General features: G+C 35.5%; 1 protein-coding gene across 1 annotated transcript in view; it reads left to right on the plus strand.

Moving 5' to 3' along the window:
* LRPPRC (leucine rich pentatricopeptide repeat containing) overlaps nt 1–20,558 on the plus strand; it is a 105,076-nt gene that overhangs the window by 48,019 nt on the left and 36,499 nt on the right. The window contains exons 16-25 of the mRNA XM_059134604.1: nt 51–108; nt 1,198–1,304; nt 1,529–1,606; nt 1,951–1,995; nt 2,338–2,451; nt 3,465–3,595; nt 4,299–4,384; nt 5,792–5,999; nt 15,140–15,264; nt 15,742–15,848. Of these exons, the coding sequence (XP_058990587.1) occupies nt 51–108; nt 1,198–1,304; nt 1,529–1,606; nt 1,951–1,995; nt 2,338–2,451; nt 3,465–3,595; nt 4,299–4,384; nt 5,792–5,999; nt 15,140–15,264; nt 15,742–15,848 (1,059 nt within the window). The remainder of the gene's footprint in view (nt 1–50; nt 109–1,197; nt 1,305–1,528; nt 1,607–1,950; nt 1,996–2,337; nt 2,452–3,464; nt 3,596–4,298; nt 4,385–5,791; nt 6,000–15,139; nt 15,265–15,741; nt 15,849–20,558) is intronic.

A 20,558-nucleotide genomic window follows, 5' to 3' on the forward strand; every position in this document is an offset into this window, starting at 1 on the left:
GTTCTTGTTTGCTTCTCTTGCTGCAATGCGTGCATTTTCTGTCTTACCAGATAACAGAACTGTTGTATAAGGATGGACGTTATTGCCAGGAGCCTCCAGGACCAACGGGTAGCGTTTCAATTTCGATGATTGTAACTTATCCACAAATCCATTCTTCTGTGTAATGATGGGCTAGAAGGATTACAGCAGTAAACATTTTCTTTTTGAAAGTGAAATTTGAAAACATTTGGTTATAAATCTTTATATTGATAACCACAACATTTTGAGACCTCTGAGGTGTTCGGTTTTATCACTGTAAATTGTTTTTAAAGACAGGGTTGGAGGCTTTTTTCTGGTTAGACACTGACGAAATGCTTCTTACAGCGCGTGTGAAAATAGGCTTAAAGACCAGTCATTCTTAGTGTTTGTTATTTTAATGTTTTTGAGGTATAGTTAATTTTAAATGTATAAAATAGTAAAGGAGATCTTTAGTTTTTTCCCACTTAAGTATAATTTATTATCCAAAATACATTATTTTGACATTTAATGATTTTTGTTTTCCATATAATGAGGCCTAGAATAATACATGGCTTTCTTTAAGAAGGCACCCTTCTTGAAAGTTCAGATTTTCTATCCTAGGTATTAACACATGGCCCTATACATTTTATGCTTGAACGCATAGGAAAATTACTGTTGTTACAAAACATCTTTGTTAATCTTGGTTTTTCATTGGCTAATAGGCAGCTCTCCACAGGATTACTGTATCTGCTTATTAAAATTATTTAACTTTCTGTACTCAACATTTGACAGTTGTTTCTAATTTTATGTGTTCCCTAAATATTGCCCACAAAAAAATTAGTGCAGAAATGTATACAAAGCATTTATTTATTCTTCCTACTCGTGATTTGGACAGGAAATGGGTAAGGCCTTGGGCAGGACCACTTCTGTCACAGAGTGGTGGAAAAAAATAGATTGAAGTAAGATTCAGTACTGAAAAGCTGTCACTCGGTCTGAAAATAATTAATATTCCTTTCACTCACCAGTTAGATATGTGCTCCCAAACCACATAATCTCTATGCCTCAGTGATCAGTGTTGCCATTTCAGAGCCTCTCATCAGGGTGACATCTCACACCAAAATGATTTCTTATAAATTAATCTTGATAACATGACAGTCTCAGTAATTTTAGTGGAATGCTTTCTCTTGTTTTTTTCCACAGAAGCTGTTGGCTATTTTCTTTATAACTTGATTGACAGCATGAGTGACTCAGAGGTACAGGCCAAGGAGGAGCGTTTGAGACAATACTTCCATCAGCTGAAGGAGATGGTACCATTTCATTTTTTGCTATATAATGCCTGTCCTGTCTGACATGTATCTATTAGATTTGAAATTGCTGCTTTTAAGTACAACCAGACCACTTCTCAATGACATACACGAGTTGGAGACTTAAATTATGTCTGGGATAATTTCTGTTAGACAAATTTCAGTTTGGTTGTCTAAAACTCAGCCTGTTTTTGTTTTTTTGTTTTTCCTCCTTTCCCTTTGCACAGAATGTAAAAATTCCTGAAAATATCTACAGAGGCATTCGTAATCTACTGGATAGCTACCATGTTCCTGAATTGATTAAGGTGTGTGTGGAATAGTAATCAACTTTTTAAAATGCTTAATTTGTATTTAAAAGCGTGTTAAAATTGTATTTAACTATGATGCTTTTTGGCCAAAAACAGTTTACTTAAATGACAACCATTAAACGCTAGCTTTTCATTGATGGTTCATAAATACTGTTTATATATTGAAGGATATGTTTTAAATACTTATTACCACGGTTAATGAAGTATGAATAAAATTTCTGAAAGATTTTGAGAAGATGGAAAAATAGTAATATGAGCTGAAAGTTTTAAAATTCACTTTTGACATTTGCTAATATATTTTTCCATGTATTTTCTAATTCTTATTTAAATCTCAATTTTAGGATGTTAATATATTGGTTGAAAGAGAGAAGATAGACTCTCGAAAAGTAAGTAGGTTTTTGAGTAGATTCTGCATGCTATAACCACATTTAAAGAGAATTCTAGGTTGTGTCCTTATAAAACCAGTGGTTCTTAACATTTTTTCATCAGGGTACATCTAAGAAGCTGGTAACAGCTATTCCGTTCCCTATCTCAGACAAATCAGTGGTATCTAAGAAATTTGTGTATGTACCCAGGAGCTTCAAAAATCCCTGGAGTTCATCCACAGATCCCCAGATTAATGTACTTGAGAGCATTTATGATACCTAGGAAAGGTCAGCTTGAAGAGTGACAAGGGGTGCATTTTCTTTTTGTAGTAAATTTCTTTCCTTTTCTTTCTGTTCCTGTAGACTGTGCAGTTGCCATCATCTGTTTTGGAGTCTACACTTGAAAAACTAAAAGCTGCAAATCAACCTATAGGAGATGTCCTAAAGCAGCTCATACTAGCGCTTTGTTCAGAAGAGGTAACAATTGTTTAAATATTTCAAATGTGCTATTAAGGTAAAAAAAATTCTTCATAGATAAAAGTAAGCAAAGCCAAATACAATATTTATGATTTTCACAATTGATTATTATATGGCATGTGTGTGAAGAATGCAATTAAATGAAAGGTTAACTAATTTCAGCTACACCTTGAATGGCATGTTTTCGGGTTGCTGTAGTTTGTTTACGATAATCTGCAAAGTGAATGATAGTAACAGCCGTGATAGGTTTATCATACATGCCAAATGTCCTTTCAAGCCATGGCTCCGGTCTCTTATATCTAGATTGTCAAGCAACTGATACATGCAGTAGTCATTTGCAAGTCAAATATTACTGGGTTGTTAATGCAGGGATTGAAATTCCATTTTCCTGCTGGAAAAAAGCTCTTTCTGAGATAAAGGGTCTCTTGCCTTTTTTCAGCAGGCGTCCAGCTGTACTTTGTGTTCATTTTAGTGTATGCCTGCAATTTGCGGTATTTCACTAGACTTTTTCAGTTTCTGGTTCAATATGATTTGGTCGTATGCCTGTGTTTTTAGGGGAAAAAAACATAACTGACTTTAAGATTATAACATAGTACTGTTGAATTCTAAAAGATTTTTTCACTTTGCTTGGATATTAAACTAGACTCTGAGAAACTTTGCCATGATACTTATTTCTGTGTATGGCAATTGGACTGTGAGTGGGGGGCTGGCTTTGTACATATTTAATTTGGACATCTTTTTTATAATACCTACAAAGCTAAAATATCAAATTTGGCACAGCAACTTCTTTTGCATTACATGTAACAAATCTTTTAAACCCTATAGACGTATTTTGCCTGCTTTTTGAAAGGTGAATAAAAATACAAAGGAGGAAGATGAAGTTAATAACATAGATCCATTTGTTTTTAAAGCGCTATTAACTTTTCTGTACTCTGAATGCTAAACCTAGAGGTTGTTCATTTTTACTTTTGTGTCATTTCTTACTTCTTTTTTACTTCTGTCCTTTATTTTAGAACATGCAAAAAGCTCTTGAATTGAAAGCAAAATATGAATCCGACATGGTTGTTGGTGGCTATGCTGCTTTAATAAATTTGTGCTGTCGCCATGATAATGCAGAAGATGCATTGAACCTGAAACAAGAATTGTGAGTACCGTGGCACTGAAGCAAATCATCAGCATTTATGCTGATAGACAGTACTTGATGGATCATGTAAATTGAATATTACTCCTACAGAATGTAATTTTTAAAAATTCTTTTTGTCCGTGTTTTTAGAATTTCATAATATGCCTCCCTTTGATTAATTATGGCTTGTTTTCAGCAAGGAGTCTTTGTTTAAGTATGATAAGACATCTTGTCCCTTAAAGCCAAGGTTTTTTCCCCATTGACTATATAACTGCAGATCACACAAGGGATGATGGTAACTATTTTATAAGGCTTAACATTTCCCTTTCTCTATAGTGTGAACAACATTCTGTCCATTTCTCAGGTATCTTTAGTTTCCCATCATTATAGAGTTACTAATTAAAAATATGTCCTTTGGAGTATTTCAACGTTTATGACAAAGTTAGAATCACCTAAAGTGCTGTGAAGCAAAAGAATTCCTTCATTTTTATCATTTGCAGATGGGGTGATGCAATATATGTGTAGTGGTAGATTTTTACTTCTTTTGTCACTTTGAATATAATGGTATGTGCATTTGAATATGGCTTCAAAAATACACCTTCACTGAAATGTAGAGGCCTATGTTAATAATAATTCAGAACAACTGATGCATTTTTGAAAAGGATAAAATGGCTATTGCAGTTCTTTTCACAGTCAACTTTTAAAATGTGCCTTTAATTTCTAGTGACCGTTTAGATTCATCTGCTGTCCTTGACACCGGCAAGTACGTAGGCCTTGTAAAAGTATTGGGAAAACATGGCAAGCTCCAAGGTAAGTCACATAAAGGAAATGTGTGATGCAAGTATCTTGCCACTGGAATAACATGCGAATTGATATTAATGGTATATCATGTCCTGCAAAGTGCTTGAACACTTTGCATACAAATTTGCATGTGAATCCATCCAGAGCTGCATGGACAGTGTAGGCCATTAGTTTTAATGGATTGGCAAGCTTGTCATTTACATTTGCACAGCTCAGTGCTTTTTGCATTTCTACAGCTAGTTTTTATTAGCATTGCTGTTTGGATTGAGTTTGAAGATCATGACTTATGGCACAATTTGCTGATATGCCTGCACTAATGGCTTTGTTTTTGCTTAAGAACATCTGAAGGCTGAACATAAAACCTATAAACATAACCTTTATTTAAGAATATGAATTTTGCTGTAGTCTTTGTCTTAACTTTTAATAACATTATCAAAAATACATACTTTAGTAAGTTTTTATTTAGAAGTTTGCAGAGAAAACCTCATTGATTGTATAGCTGATATGCATTCTCTAATTTGCTCATTGTTGAGATAATGCTAAGCCTAATTACTTACACTTGATCATATCTTCTTACTGTTACTTGTTTCTTATATTTCTCATTGGGTTTTATTCCTATTTTAGCCTTCCTTTCTTCCCTTTTATTTCTAGAGAATGTTTTCTAAAAATTTTTTATAGTGAAAAAATGTGTGGAGAAAATACTTGATTTGAATGTTGGATTTTTTTTTTTTTAGGAAGTCTTTCTAACAGAAAACTCTTTATAAGGTTTAGTCTGCTTTTCTAAAATCACTTTTCGTGAAGCGGTCAAAACATTTTGTCTGTGCAATAATTAAAAACAACATTATAAAAATGCACTTATTCCATATCCTAAAATGTTTGTTTCTGCCTTCCTAATGAAGCTTAATGAATCTAATGTATTAACATGCAGTCTTTTGGAAAGCTTTCATTGGCTCTGCTTGGCTAATTAGTATCGACATAGCAAACAGGCCCTATCGGTATCAGACCATTAGTCTGGCTGTATATACAGTGTAAACACATCTTTATTATCTGGCCTCCTGACAAGCCATCTGCTGAAGAAACAATGATGTGATTTAGCAGATGTTAGCTCTGAACGATAAAAGCATCCATTTAGGAGGATCTTACAGCTATAGGGCAGACCGTACAGGGTTATGTGGTGCAGAGTGGGCACACAGTCCCTATCTATAATTTGTAGTCAAAGTTGCAGGGAAATGATAAAACCATGCTATTGTGGATTTATAATTGTAGTCTCGTTTAGAAATGCAAGTAGTAATTAACTTGAAATCGGCATTATACACTAGAATTTACATTCCTGCTGGGCTTGAAATGCTGTTTTAATAGCAGTTTGTTTTCCCTACATGAAATTACCTAAGGGTCTTTTGTGTTACTTCATTGTAGATGCTATTAACATTCTAAAGGAGATGAAAGAGAAGGATGTTCTTATCAAAGATGCAACAGTCTTGTCCTTTTTCCACATCCTAAATGGTGCAGCTCTAAGAGGTGAAACTGAAACAGTGAAACGGTTGCATGAAGCCATCATGACACTAGGGTTAGCGAAACCATCCTCAGCCTTAAGTTCCCCATTGGTCACTCTGTATCTGGAAAAGTAAGTTAATTGAATTTTGAATTTTAAATGTTGGCATTAAAATAATGAGTCTGATTATTTGGGGATTATGTTTTGTCAGTACTTTGTGCTCCTTGGAAGCCTTGGGGGGTGTTTGCCATGGAATGAGAGGACTTAATATGGACTGGTTGACCTTTAAAATGACCAGCAGCCCTGTCTGTGTCCTGTGGGTTGCTTCTCCATGGAATGGTCTGTGGTGATTTTTTTTTGTGGGGCGTGTGATGACAGTACATGAAATTGAATCTAATTTTTCCCAGTTTTGAGCCTTATAGGTCTTAATTATTAATATAAGAAGGAAGGATTCTCTGGGGCTTTTGATTATGCATCGTGACTGTCATTCAGGTAATAATGTAGCAGCATCTCTTCAGTTCTCCTTTTCTCCATGTGGTATTTGATTTTAATAGCATGTGCCAATACAGTGACTGTAGCTTCCATTAATACTGTAGAGGATGTCTCTGTGTCTTGAGGGGGGTGGGGAGGAGGAAGGTGAATTTTGTTGATATGGTGAGGTTTCTGGAGTTTGAAATTTTTTACATTTGAAATGCTGAAGTTGGTGCCCAATTTAAGATATTATTTGCAATGCAAATCATTAAAATCAACCTTACATTCTTGTAAGTGAAACATTTAGTAAAACCATTAAGCATCCTTTATTATCTTGTTTTCTTTTCATGTTTGTTTTCCTTTTTTAAAAAATTTCCTAGATCTTTCTTCTTTGTCGTCTTTTTCATGGCTTAATGCAGTTTTTAATCTGCCTATTTTGTGATCGGGAATTCCTGATTTTATTTATTTCATTTTCATTCCAGTGTAGTTAACATGGAGTTATATTAGTTTCAAGTGTACAGTATAGTGATTCAACACTTCCTTATATTGCTCAGGGCTCATCATGATAAATGTATGGGATTTTTCTGATTTTGGTATGGATGTGGCCCTGTCAATGCCAGGAGAAAAATTAAAAGATACATCTTAATAGTTCTTATATTCTTCCCAAATTTATGATGGTTTTTCTTTATTTATTAGAGGGTATAATTAATTGGATATAATGAATGATTCAGTATTGAATTTAAAATGGGGAATCAAAATTATCTCAGCTCCATGTTTGGAAATGGGGGTATACATATTTATACACACACAGATAATTCCACATATATGTTTGATGAAATAATTTCTTTGCCATCCAATCGAAAAATAGTTTATCGAGTTAGGTGATTGGCCAGATCTTAACCTCTACAATCTCAGCATTACATCCTTTTAAAGAAATAGTGATTCAAACAATTACCGTGTTACTGAGTTCTCATGTTCACAGCCAACTTTATATAGAAATCCTATAATTAATATGCTTCCTACTAGAATTTTTTTGATTATTTGAAAGACCCATCTCTGCAAATTGCATGTGGAGCTTTGCATAGGGATTTGAAAGAAATGGGCCCTGTGCCCAGAAGAATTAGGCCCTCCTCCTCTATTGGGCAAAAATAAAATAATTTATAATGAAAATGAGGCCATGGTAGAAAAGTATCTTACAAATAGAAATACTTTGAAGACAGAGAAGACATGAAAGTTTTCTGAAAGAGGTCTGCAGATGGGGCTCATGAACCAAGGAGAGCTTACTCATAGGAAAATGGAAATACCATGGGATTCAGATGTTAACCTGGAGCATCATCTGTGTTTCTGATTGCAGGGTACAGTCGGAGATTTGTATGTCTCAGTAAAATGTGGCTGTCCCTGTTAATTGGGCTAGAGAAATCTGAATTAGTATCTTTTCTTTTATGATTTCTTAACTACTTTCAGATATATCAAGAAATTATTACCTACTATTTTGATTTGCCTAGTCTTTTTTTGCTATCTTTGCTTTGCAGAGGCAGTCTCCATGGCAGGATCTTTCAGTTCATTGTAATAAAAAGGTTTTTGTTGACTGTTAGAGTCATGAGAATAATGAGGAAGAGATAAAGGAAATTTCATGTTTATAAAGTAGCAGAAAACAGTAGTAGCACCTCTAGTCTGTGATAAGTTGGGGAAAAAATTATCTTTGAAAACTTCTTTGCAGTTGTGTTTTCCCGAACTGATGGAAGATAACTAATTCAGAATCATGACAAGTACAGTACAAGGATTAACTACACTAGCTTGCCAAAAAGTCCACATGTATTTGATTTGATTAAATATGTTTTATCTTCAGTAATATCATGTAATTGACCTCAGCAAGTGTGAGCTCATTTGGAGAATGAGCCTTTTTTATTCAGATTTGAGATAAAAGTATGAAATTCATTTCAGAACATCATACAAAATCTTCATCTTTTCATTCAAAGACAAGCATCTTTTTGGAATGTCACTGCAAAGACTCTAAAGAGACTGTCCCTTAAATATTGTAATTCTAGAACAAATCCATGAAATTGGGCTTTTCAGAAAGATGATCTTTAAGATTCAGTAAGATCTTAATTTTGAGGCTGACTTTAATAGCAGTAAAAAAAAACAGGAGAAAGTAATCCTGTGTCAATTTGTGATTTGGAAAATGTATAAAAAACTTTATGGGTGTGAGGAAAAAACATTTTGTTTCTGTTTATTTGCAAAGGAAAATACAAAATAACAGGTTTGCACAATTGTTAAGAAGTTGGTAAACTAATCTGTTTCTGTATTATCAAAATGGAAAGATAATGCAGAGTTGAACAAAACTTTCATGTGTTTCGTTTCGTTAGAATTATTTTATAAGCCACATCTCTGTGTGTAGTCCAGATGAATGTTATTTTAAACATTTTTTTGGTAACTACTTAAAAAATTTTTTTTTACTGAAATCCTACCTGATTCTGGAAGATAATCTGGGTCTTCCGTATTAAGGAAGGAAAAAAACGCTTTAAAATAGGTTAAAAGACCTTTTGGTTAGTTTTCATGTGCTGGTAAAGGAAATGAAATTAATAAAAGCTGGGCCATTAGGTTTAAAAGTATAAAAATTGGTATGATATAGTTTCAGATTCACTTGTTTTATAGCTTATCTGTTTTGGTTTCATTGCATATGAAAAATATCTGAAGCTGTTTAACTGGATTATTTAGTGCAGATGATCAAAGAAGCTTTAATTTCTGCTTTCCATTAAGAACTTTTCTGTGCTGATTTGTGCCTATAATCTGTATGTGCCCACATGCATTTCATTTAAGCGAATCATAGACTTAGTATATTTAATCCTCCCAGAACTCTTGCTAAGTTAATCTTGAGTTCTTCATAAAGGTCACAATTTCTGTAAGATGAACCTATAATCATAAAAGTTTTAAAACTCACTGTAGCACTTTAAAATGTTATGTAAGTGGGAAATACACTTTTTAAAATGCTGGTTATTCTGTCATATACACTCCCCTTCAATTTTAGCATCTTCATTTGTACTGGATACTTTTATTATTTATGGGAATGCTTGCCTTGGAGAGTAAAACTCTTTATGTGCTGAAAGGAAATTAAGGAGGTTTGGCTCTTTTACTCCATTATTGCAATTAAGAATTTAGCATCATCAGTGCCAAAGGACAAAAGTGGTTCATTTGCCCTAGGGGGACAGGACAGTGATAAGATGATTTTTCGTCAAGGATCATTGGGTCGTAATTAAGTTACATTCATGGCTATTGCTTTTTGAAGGATGATTGGTAAATGACAGGCTTCATGTGCTTAGTACGGACAGTGTTCAGTAGGGTTTTTTTCTGCCTCTGTCAGAAAATCCTGTTGAGCCTGATAATGTAAATGTGGCATTTTATTCTGAACAAAAGAGCAGGGAAATGAGCTATCTTGTCTAATCATTCAGTTGTTTAACACCGACTTCCAGTTTAGACTCAATTGGCTGGAAAGCACTTGACATGTGAAGTTAGTGCTGTTCGGAACGCATGTTTGAGTAAATTTTAAAGTAAGTGACAGCTAAATTGTACCTAGGGAAATTACAAAGCCTTCAACACAGTTAATTTTTTGGGGAGGATTAGTTGTAATTGCAACACCAGTCTCCTTGAAGATTCCTCATTTATAGATGATGAACAGGAAAAAAAAAACATTTAGCTCTTTCAAAGGCTGGTTCTCTTAACAATAATTTTTACGAAGATGCTTTCTCTTGAATTGATTTCTCTTTACACTGAACAACTGCTTAAGATTTACAGAATAGTTTGTTTTTAGAGTGTTGAAGTGTTTTTTTGCCTTGTTTTAAACTTTTTTCCTCCCATAAACTCCCCTTTTCTCTACTGATTTCAGATTTTGAGAGCTTTTCAAGTCAGTAATCCCTTTAGGTAAATTGCCACTTCACTAACACTTTATGCATAATGTTGAAGCACTTTATTCCAATTAAAAATTAATATTTGTCATTTTTTTTTGGTGGTTTAAAGTAAGTATCCTCTCTGAATTGGAAAGTAAGTTACTATAAAGAGATTAAGTTTGAAGTTGATAGGTGAATATAGATAGTTGCCACTAGTCATTCTTGTTCTAACAGTACGGGATTGTGTGAAATGCATTTACAATTTTTACAGTTAGGAATGGTGAGGAATTTGACTTAGGAGTGCTTTGTTTCCTGGTATCGTTGTTTGGTTATTTTTATGATCAGTGGATGCCTCATATGAATGTATATCGAGTATTTGTTTTTTTGTCAGTGACAGTAGAGCATACTTTAATTCCATTAATACTGAGTAAAACTAAAGGTGGTATCAGATTTGCCATATGGGCTTCAAAAGCTTACAGTTTTAGAAGTTCCTCCATGAAATAATGCAAAGTTACAGTTTGTAGTGTGGAGTATAGGGCCATGTGCCCTTAAAAAAGTGAGTTGGAGAGTCTGGAGTATACTTTAATATGGGCCAAGTACATCGAAGTTAATAAGTAAAACTCTTAGTAGTAAATCTTTTTTAAAAAGATTTATTTGAGAGAGTGCGAGCCATGTACACATAGGTCTGGGTGGAGGGAGAGGAGAGAATCTCAAGCAGACTCTGTGCTGAGCGTAGATCCTGATGCGGAGCTTGATCTCATAACCCTGAGAGTATGACCTGAGTTAAAAACTGAGTTGGGGGGCGCCTGGGTGGCTCAGTGGGTTAAAGCCTCTGCCTTTGGCTCAGGTCATGATCCCAGGGTCCAGGGATCGAGCCCCACATCCGGCTCTCTGCTTGGTGGGGAGCCTGCTTCCCCCTCTGTCTCTGCCTGCCTCTCTGCCTATTTGTGATCTCTTGTCTGTGAAATAAATAAATAAAATCTTAAAAAAAAAAAAAAAACGAGTCAGACACTTAACCAACTGAGCCACCCAGGCACCCCAATAAATAAAACTCTCTTTTAACTGTTCTAATTACCTACTGGACTCAGCCTCTGGTATATATTTGTTCTTAAAATTTAGAATTATAGAATCTTTCTTTTTCCTGTTCTTCTTTCATGGACTTACAGAATTTTGATAAAGCTTATATTAATTTGCATCAATCAGATTTTTTAAAATTATTGCTTACTTATTGACATACAGTTTCATTCATGAAGATTGTTTTATGTACTTCATTGAAGTATTTTGAGGAGGATCTAATTGAAAGAAAGTTGTAGTGGGTTTGCCTTTTTTTTTTTTTTAAGAGATATAAGTATGTTATAGAGTTGGCTTTCCTTTAGCATTATTTGAAGTGTGTGAAAGCAGAGGCTAAATTTTTATCAGGAATGGGCTTAAAAATTTGTAACACGTTTATATATAAAGCTTTCAGAATTATGAATACATACTGAAGTAAGCATAGAACCACAAGTTGTTTTGCATCCAGAATTAATGTTACCAATAAGATTTCTTCAAAACATTACTGTTTTTTTAGAGTAGGGTTTTAAATCTACTGTAGTTTATTAAAGTATACCAAGGAAGTCTCAGAATCATCTTAGATCACAGTACCTAGAAGTACACAGAGTGGTAAAGTGCTGTCCCACATCTCAGGTATAAAGCAGTATCCACTTTTTTCCTTTGGATATTTTGCTGTTCTTGCTGACTTCATCTTGCCTAGAAGAAATGGTACTTTAGCGTGATGATTTTTTCTGCCAGTGTGATACATTTGAGTTGAAATCTCATAAGCTCCAATACATAGAACCTCTCTAATCAGAGAATTCGAACTGGGAGGGAACCCACAGGTTCCTTGAGTTCAGCCATTGTGATAATCTGCTTTTCATCACCACTTCTGGAAATTTATCACATGGCTATAGCCGAGCCAGGACTTAATAAGTGGGATTGAGATTCAAAAGTCCTGTGAGTATATAACTGTTTTCGTAGCAGTGTCAATTTTAGATACTTTTTAATGTTTTTCATTTTTATCACCCAGGTTTTTAAGCTTTAGTAGGAAAGATTAATGATGACATCATATTATATGAGAGATGAACATTTTTCTCTCTTTTTAATATGTGATTCAAGCACGAGTCAGAATGTAAATGATAGGGATTGTGAGAAGAACGGACTAATTATTAGTTCATTTCTTTTTTTTTTTCCCTCCCCAGTTCAGTAGTTCATTTCTGTCATCAGTCCACTTATATGAAATGTTTCATTATAGATTTCTAACTCATTTTGTTGGCAACCTGAGAGCAGTGACATTGGTACTTAAAATCACTAACAAATATATGAATTATTTCCATTTTGCTATTCTTGTCGTTTCTGTTGTTGTTCTGAGGATGTATAATCTTCAGAAGCATGTATTTGGAGACCAAAGGCTATTAACATGTCTCTTTGATTGACAGAACAATTATTCATTCATTTATTGATAGCTTTGACCTAATGTAGGGGAAATACAGTTGAGACACACTGTTCTAGTTTGGGAATTGATCTGAGAAAGTGGATCATTAAAAAAATCAGTATGTGTTAGTTCTCTTGAAAACATCTTAGTAGTTTTTCATTAAATGGAATTGTAGAAGGCTAATAACTGAACCTGTATCTGAAGCAAAGGGGAAATACTGATTATATAAAGGTTTATATCATATGTGGTAGCTTCTGTAGCATTTCTCTTGTATGACAGTAATCTAGCCTGCAACATCTACTTGCGGTTTTGAAATTAACCTGTAATTTAGTCTTCACCCCAAATGACAAAAATTCAAATGACTCTGTGGGGTGCCGGAAGATGCACTGTAAACAGGGCTTGGGAAGGGGATAAGGTAGAGAGCTCTGGCAGGATCGGCTGGCTTTCACTGTGTCAAGTATTATTGCAATAAAATTAGCACTTCTTCCTGGTATTTTCCTTTTAGTACAGCTTAAAATCTTAATCTAGATAAAATAGTAATTCAGTCTCGGGCAACATAACATTTATATAATGGACCAAAATGTTAGGGCTTCAGCAGAAATTTTAAAAATGCTTTCCTCCTTTTGAAAACTATGGCATGTGAGAGAAAGGTGTTTTTTCCACGGAGCCTGTCAAGAACTGTCACTAACCACATATCTCTCTATATTTCATACTTTCTTTTCAAAAATTTTTAATTTCTTATTCCACATTGCACCACCTTATTAGGTTAAACAGGCAGCAGTGTTGTCACTGGAGCATAAAGTGCGAGTAGATGTAGTCAGCGGAAAGTGGGAAGTGGGAAGGCAGTGCCTTCCTCTGTTTACCCTAGTAACCTTGGGCCAAATCATTCAGTCTTTACATGCTTTAATTTCCTCATCTGTTTAAAAATAAAGGAGGGTGGCATGTAGAATTGGATCACATAATTTCTACAGTTTTTCCGAAGTCTTACATATTTCTCATACTGTCATTTTCCTTTTAAAGGAAAAAGTAGTTTTGGGGGACTCAAAAGACTGCATTTCCACTCTTAAGAAATTCTGACTTAATGAAAATATTGAAAGATAATTTTTTTGTTTGTTACCACAGAAGAGAAACCTTGACTTTACAACGGGAAATGATTTTTTCTTTTAAAGATTTTATTTTTAAGTAATCTCAACATGGGGCTCAGACTCACAACCCTGAAATCAAGAGTCTCATGCTCCATTGACTGAGCCAGCCAGGTGCCCCTGGAAATAATTTTTAAAAGCTTCCCTTCAAATGAGGGTTCTCCTAGAATTCACTGATCTTAAGAATGTCTGAGTTTTTAGCCACAGTAAGTTTCTGTATATATGAATCCTGAAGTTATTTTCTCCCTCTCCTGTCTGGAGAGGTGGCAGTACTAAAAATAGGATGATAGAGTTGTAAATACTTGAAAATTTCTTGGTAACTGCTGATAGATATTTCTTAATGTTTCCTAAATCTAGAATTTTTGAGGATAGTAAATACATGTAAGTAGTTAGAAAAAATATTTGATAGTAGTCCTTGTTTTTAGAAATAATGTATTTTTATGGCAACTTAATAGATGAAATCAGATTTTTAAAAAAAGAATTTATTTATTTATGTATTTAAAGAGCAGGAGTGAGGACATGGGTGTGTGAGCGTGAGGGGTGCAGAGGGACAGGCGGACTCCCTGCTGAGTGTGGATCCTGGTGTGGGGGCTCGATCCCAGGACCCTGAGATCATGACCTGAGCTGAAACTGAGTTAGACCCCCAACCGACTGAGCCACCCTGGCGCCCCTGAAATCAGATTTTATTGTTTATTATTTATTAAATTTTATTTATTTGAAAGAGAGAGAGACACTCAGCGAGAGAGGGAACACAAGCGGGGGTGGGGGAGTAGGAAAGGGAGAAGCAGGCTGCCGGTAGGGGCAGAGCAGGGAGCTCTGCCGAGCTCTTTCCCAGAACCCTGGGATCATGACCCTGAGCCAAAAGCAGACACTTAACGACTGAGCCACCCACGTGCCCTGAAATCAGATTTTATTTATAATAATCTCAGAGTATCCCTTCATTTATTTGTACTTTTTTGAAAAGAGTGCTATTTAGGGGGGCCTGGGTAAGCATCTGATTCTTGATCTTAACTCAGGTCTTGATCTCAGAGTCAGGAGTTCAAACCCCATGTTGGGCTCCATGCCCAACTTAAAATAAAAATAAAAAGACTGCTATTTTGCAAATGAAATAATGAAAGGTGAAGGAAAGAAAATAGAGAAAGTAACTTACTGATGTCTGTACTCAGAACATTTATTTATACTATATAAGGATTGTTTCTCTCTTATTCCATTTTGCCTTTTTTAAAGCTCAAATGGATACATTTTGACTGCTCATGGTTGTGAGTCTAGATATATTTTATTCATTGTTCATATTTTGATGTTTCCAAGGGATGACTTAGGTGCTGCTCTGGAAGTCGCCATCGACTGCTATGAAAAATATAAAGTATTACCAAGGATTCATGATATCTTATGTAAACTGATAGAGAAGGGCGAGACTGATCTAATTCAGAAAGGTTGGTCACCTCCAATATCTTGCTGTAGTTGTTTTCCCCCTCTTGCTATTTAATCTCAATGAATTGCTGTGAAGAGAAAATTTAACAGGAAGGGAAGCACATCCAGGGAAACTTTGTTAGTCTTCTAAAATAAAAAGGACAGGATCAGCTAGATTTTCAGTGTTGTCAATATCCTTGATTTTAATAACTACTCATTTTGCATAGTTGCCTCTCTGTTATTTTTTGCTCTGCTTCTTGGTGATCTGCCTTTTCTGAGGAGTTGTTCCCACTTATCCTCACCAGTTCTCTTTGAAGCTAGTCGTAGGTACTTAACTGTTGTAAATGTATGCTGTCAGGTAAGGAATGTGATGGAAAATTGGTTGATACAGTGCTAGTTTTCAAGTTACTGTAAATATTTGTTTTAAAGTTTTCTTTTATTTGTCCAGAACTTCAAGTGATAATTTGTTTCTTTGTATATTTTTTTCTTCTACTCTCTAGCGATGAACTTTGTGAGCCAAGAACAAGGTGAAATGACGATGCTGTATGATCTCTTCTTTGCCTTCCTACAAACAGGAAATTACAAAGAGGCCAAGAAGATCATTGAGGTATGGTTTTTAACTACAGGATTCTAATGGTACAGCTGTTTATACTCTTAATTGGAATATGTTTAAAATTTTTAACCTTTAATTACCGTTGTTCTGATTCATGTTAATATAATTCAGTCCCAATAATGGGGGCTGGGGGGGGGTTGCTCGGCCAGCTTCTTTATTGTATATAATTACAGCTCAGTAAAGGCAGCCTGGTTGTATATTGAATTTGTTTCCTCACTTTGTTAAATTCAATGTTATGTATCAGAATGATATTTGCATATTAAATCTTGGATTGTGGAACAATTAAATTAAACTGACATTCCTGGGTGTAAAGTTGCTAATCCTCTTTGCCAAGGAATTCTTTGTTCTTAAAAGCGGTGGAATTTAATTTGCTGCAGACCATGCTCAGATTTATTTGTAATGCTTGTCTACAAGTTAATCAGCCAAACAAGTGCTGTCTGCAACTGTTTGGCATTTAATTTAAAATTTCTTCCTCTTCTTCTCCTTTTCTCTTTTTTTAAACTATGGTAAGCAGCTTATGGGAAATGGTAGGTGACAAACCTGGCCTATTTAGGATTAGTGTATTTTATCTAGGCTTGATTGAAATTTTGCTTACTGAAATTGGTAAGTCAAAGGGCAACTATAAAGTCTGTCCAAATTACAATTAACTTCACTATTAAGCAGTTCTGTTTCCTCTAAATAAAACATTCCACAGAGGATAGACCCATTACCTTAAGAAAAATTACTTAATGTGAAATAAATAAAATCAGTAATCCTGTTTCTGTCAGATCATACGTTGTCATGACTCCATGTCTTTTCCCAAAAGTTCCCGTGGCAGATGGGACACAGGGTGGTGTTTGGCCTTCTTATTTGTATATTGATGACTGCTTATCATGAAGTTGAAAATGGAGGCATACAACCCTGAAAATTATAGTTTGTCTTGATATTTTTCGAAGAAGAGAAAAGTATGGAAAGGGAAGACTGTTCAGTTGATTCAGAACGTTCTTAGTTTGTCTTACAACTCCATCTGTCCTTCTGTCAGAGGGAAGTGGGACATGCTATTTTGGGCAGATTCTTCGGTAGCTCAAGTAGTTCACTTGTATTTTCTAGAAAATAGTATAAATTCTTTCAATAACAGTGCCTGGTGGGGGCACCTGGGTGACTCAGTTGGTTAAGTGTCTGCCTTCAGCTCAGGTCATGATCCTGGAGTCCCAGGATCCAGTCCCATATCAGGCTCCCTGCTCAGCAGGGAGTCTGCTTCTCCCTCTGACCCTCACCAGCTGATTCTCTCTCTCTCTCTCTCTCTCAAATAAATCTTTTAAAAAAAGAAAAAAAAAGTCTGGTGTGTCTGAAAATGCAGGAAGCTGTCTGCCTTTTGAGTTCTGCTGCTCTGTGTGCCTGATATCAGTATTAGCAGGGCACTGATCAGAGGGAAAATGAAGCTCAGGTATTCAGATAATAGTGACTGAGAGGCTCTATCATAGGAACTCGTGTGTCTCTTTACGTAATAATCAAGACATAATAGAAGAGCCAAAATCACGAGTTCTCCTTTTGCCATCTACTTGCTAGTGCGGTAATGGGCAGTTACTAAACCTTCTTAAGCTTCCTCTTCTATAAAAGGGAGTATAGTATCTTTAAGATTCAATCACATAATGTATGTAAAGCAGCTTGCATGTTTCTGGATTATGGTAGTAATCAATAATATTAATTCTCTTTGCCCCTTAAAAGTAGGGATTGCGTTATCTGCTTTACCCCACTTAATTCACAGTATGATGTTTAGCATAAAGGTACATGTTGTCACATGAATAGAAAACTGCCTCTTAATTACTTTAAAGCTTTGCCAAATACAGCATCATTGAGTGTAATCATTTAGGGATGCTGTCTACTGATGACAGAATTTTCATAGTGGATGTGTACAAAATTGCTTAAAGGATAAAGAATGGCTTTACAGAACCCCTGTGGTATTTTAGGGTAGGACAGCAGGTGTGTGAAACATGGGAATATTCCGAAGCACATTTCTAGTTTCTTTTTTTTTTTTAATTAATGATTAGCTGGGTTTGAATTAAAATGGGAACTTGCTTTTTTCACTACTAAAATTCAAGATCTGGAATTTTCTCTTATAGTGTTCTAAGGATTATTGAGAATATAGAAAGTAATAGAAAATAATAAATTGTGACTGTATCAGCGTGTGAAAGAGTATTATAAATACTGAGCAATATTTTTTTTTTAATCATTCCCCAAAATGCATTAGTGTCTTATCAATGGGTAGATTTGCTAGGGTTAAGATTTCAAAGCAAAGTATACAGTGAAGCTTCTTTATAGTTCAAGCACTGTGGGAGAGAAGATAAGCCAGTCATAAAAATGTTCACATTAAATAAAGAAAGAAGAGGCAGAATTCAATGTGTAATAGGATTCATGTTGTTTTTTAAATGAACTGGGGTACATATATCATGTATTCTATACAGTACATTTTAATATTGTCTTACATTTTATTTCCATACATGGATTATTACAGGAGAGTGGACTTAACAGCTGCTATTCTGTTTTATACTTTTCTGAATTTCCTGCATTTTCTATAATGAGCATATAAATTCTTACACTCACAAAAAGTGTGTTCTTCCAAAAGAAGAAGAGTGAGAGAATCAGATGAAGATTTATTAAGAACTAATGTGCCACTCCTTGAATGTGAGATTAATGTATGAGAATAATTATGATTTGAGACTGAAAAGTATTAACTGCCATAAGAAAAGTATGAATACTTCTGAGAGTTCAAGGATGGAACTTACCCCCAGTGAAGGAAATTAGGCAAGACTTTCTGGAGGAAATGCAGCATGAGGTGAGGGGTTGATGCATATGGTATTCTTCAACATCTGAGAGTTTGATGAAGCTGTTAACACATATTAGAGGTCAAGCAAAAAGGTGGAAAGGGGAAATCTCTAAAAAATTCTTTTTCCCCAGCTTTATTAATATATAATTAGCATGTAACATTGTGTCTGTTCAAGGTGTACAGCATGTTAATTTGATTACTTACATTTTACAAAATGATGACCACAGTAGCGTTAGTTAACACCTCTGTCATTGCACATAATTACAGTTTCTTTTTTGTGATGAGAACATTTAAGATTTACTGTCTTAGTGGGGCATCTGGGTGGCTCAGTCGGTTAAGTGTCTGACTCTTGATTTCAGATCAGGTCTTGATTTCAGGATCAGGAGTTTAAGCCCTCCATTGGGCTCCACATTGGGCGTGGAGCCTACTTTAAAAAAATGTAGCTAGATATGGGTGTATATATACATGAACATATATAGATTATACATAAACATATATAGATATACAGTATTGTTTCTCTTTTTTATTAAAAACATTTTTTTTAAAGTTTTATTTATTTAAGTAATCTTTATACCCAGTGTGGGGCTCAGACTCCAGACCCTGAGATCAAGAGTCACACACACCTCTGTTGAGCCAGCCAGGCGTCCCTGTAGTATTGTTAACTACAGTCACCATGCACTACATTAGGTCCCCAGAACCTGTTCATCTTACAAGGGAAGTTTGTACCCTTTAACCAATGTTTCCCCATTTCTCCTGAGCCCCTGGCAAACACCATTCTAGAAGTTCGGTTGTTTTACAGTCAACATATTTGTGAGATCATACTCTCTGTCTTTCTCTGCCTCACATATTTCACTTGGCATAGTGCCCTTGAGGTCCATCCTGTTTGACCAGTTTACCCTGTCTCCCTTATTCCCTTCTTTTCTCCTTTCCTCTTTCCCTCCCTGTCTTTCTTCCCTCTCTCCCTTCATCATATCAATAATAAATACTTTCTTTAAAAGATTTTATGTATTTATGTCAGAGTGAGAGAGAGAAGAGAGCATGAGTGGTGGGAGGGGCAGAGGGAGAAGCCGACTCCCCACTGAGCAGGGAACCCGACAAAGGGCTTGATCCCAGAATCCTGGGATCGTGACTTGAGCCAAAGGCACACGCTTAACCAACTGAACCATCTATGCGTCCCAATAATAAATAATATCAATGACATCTTGAGAAAGATGTTCGTCCTAGAGAAAGATCTTTAAAAATGAATCTGTATAATGCAGTAATTGCTATAGAAGGATATACCACAGACTCTGTCTTTCTGAGGAAGTCATGTTTGGCATAAGAACTAAAGGATGCCAGGGGGGCCAGCCACACAGAGTGGAGGCAAAAGCATTTCAGGTAGGGACGCCTGGGTGGCTCAGTTGGTTAAGCAGCTGCCTTCGGCTCAGGTCATGATCCCAGCGTCCTGGGATCGAGTCCCACATCGGGCTCCTTGCTCCGCAGGGAGCCTGCTTCTCCCTCTGACTCTGCCTTCCACTTTGTCTGCCTGTGCTCGATCTCGCTCGCTTTCTCTCTGACAAATAAATAAATAAAATCTTAAAAAAAAAAATGTTTTTTAAAAAAAAAAAAGCATTTCAGGTAGAGGGAACTCCCTGTGCAAAGACCCTGAGGCAGGAAAGTGCCTCCATCTTTTGTCTTTGTGTTGTCTCTTAGGGCTCTTATCAGATAACACTCAAAAGAGTGTTTGGTCCATTATTAAATAGTAAGTGTTAACTTTTATTCCCTTCCTTCTGTGCGACAGTTTCCTGTATTGAAGTCAACTCTTTAGTCTCCTGCAGTCTCATCTGCAGGGTAACTATCCCTAGATCCTCTCAATGTTCTTCTGGCACATTCTGGAATGAACTTGGGGACATGTTCAC

Source organism: Mustela lutreola, chromosome 9 (assembly GCF_030435805.1).
Source record: "Mustela lutreola isolate mMusLut2 chromosome 9, mMusLut2.pri, whole genome shotgun sequence".
In the NCBI taxonomy this organism is placed as follows: Eukaryota; Metazoa; Chordata; class Mammalia; order Carnivora; family Mustelidae; genus Mustela; species Mustela lutreola.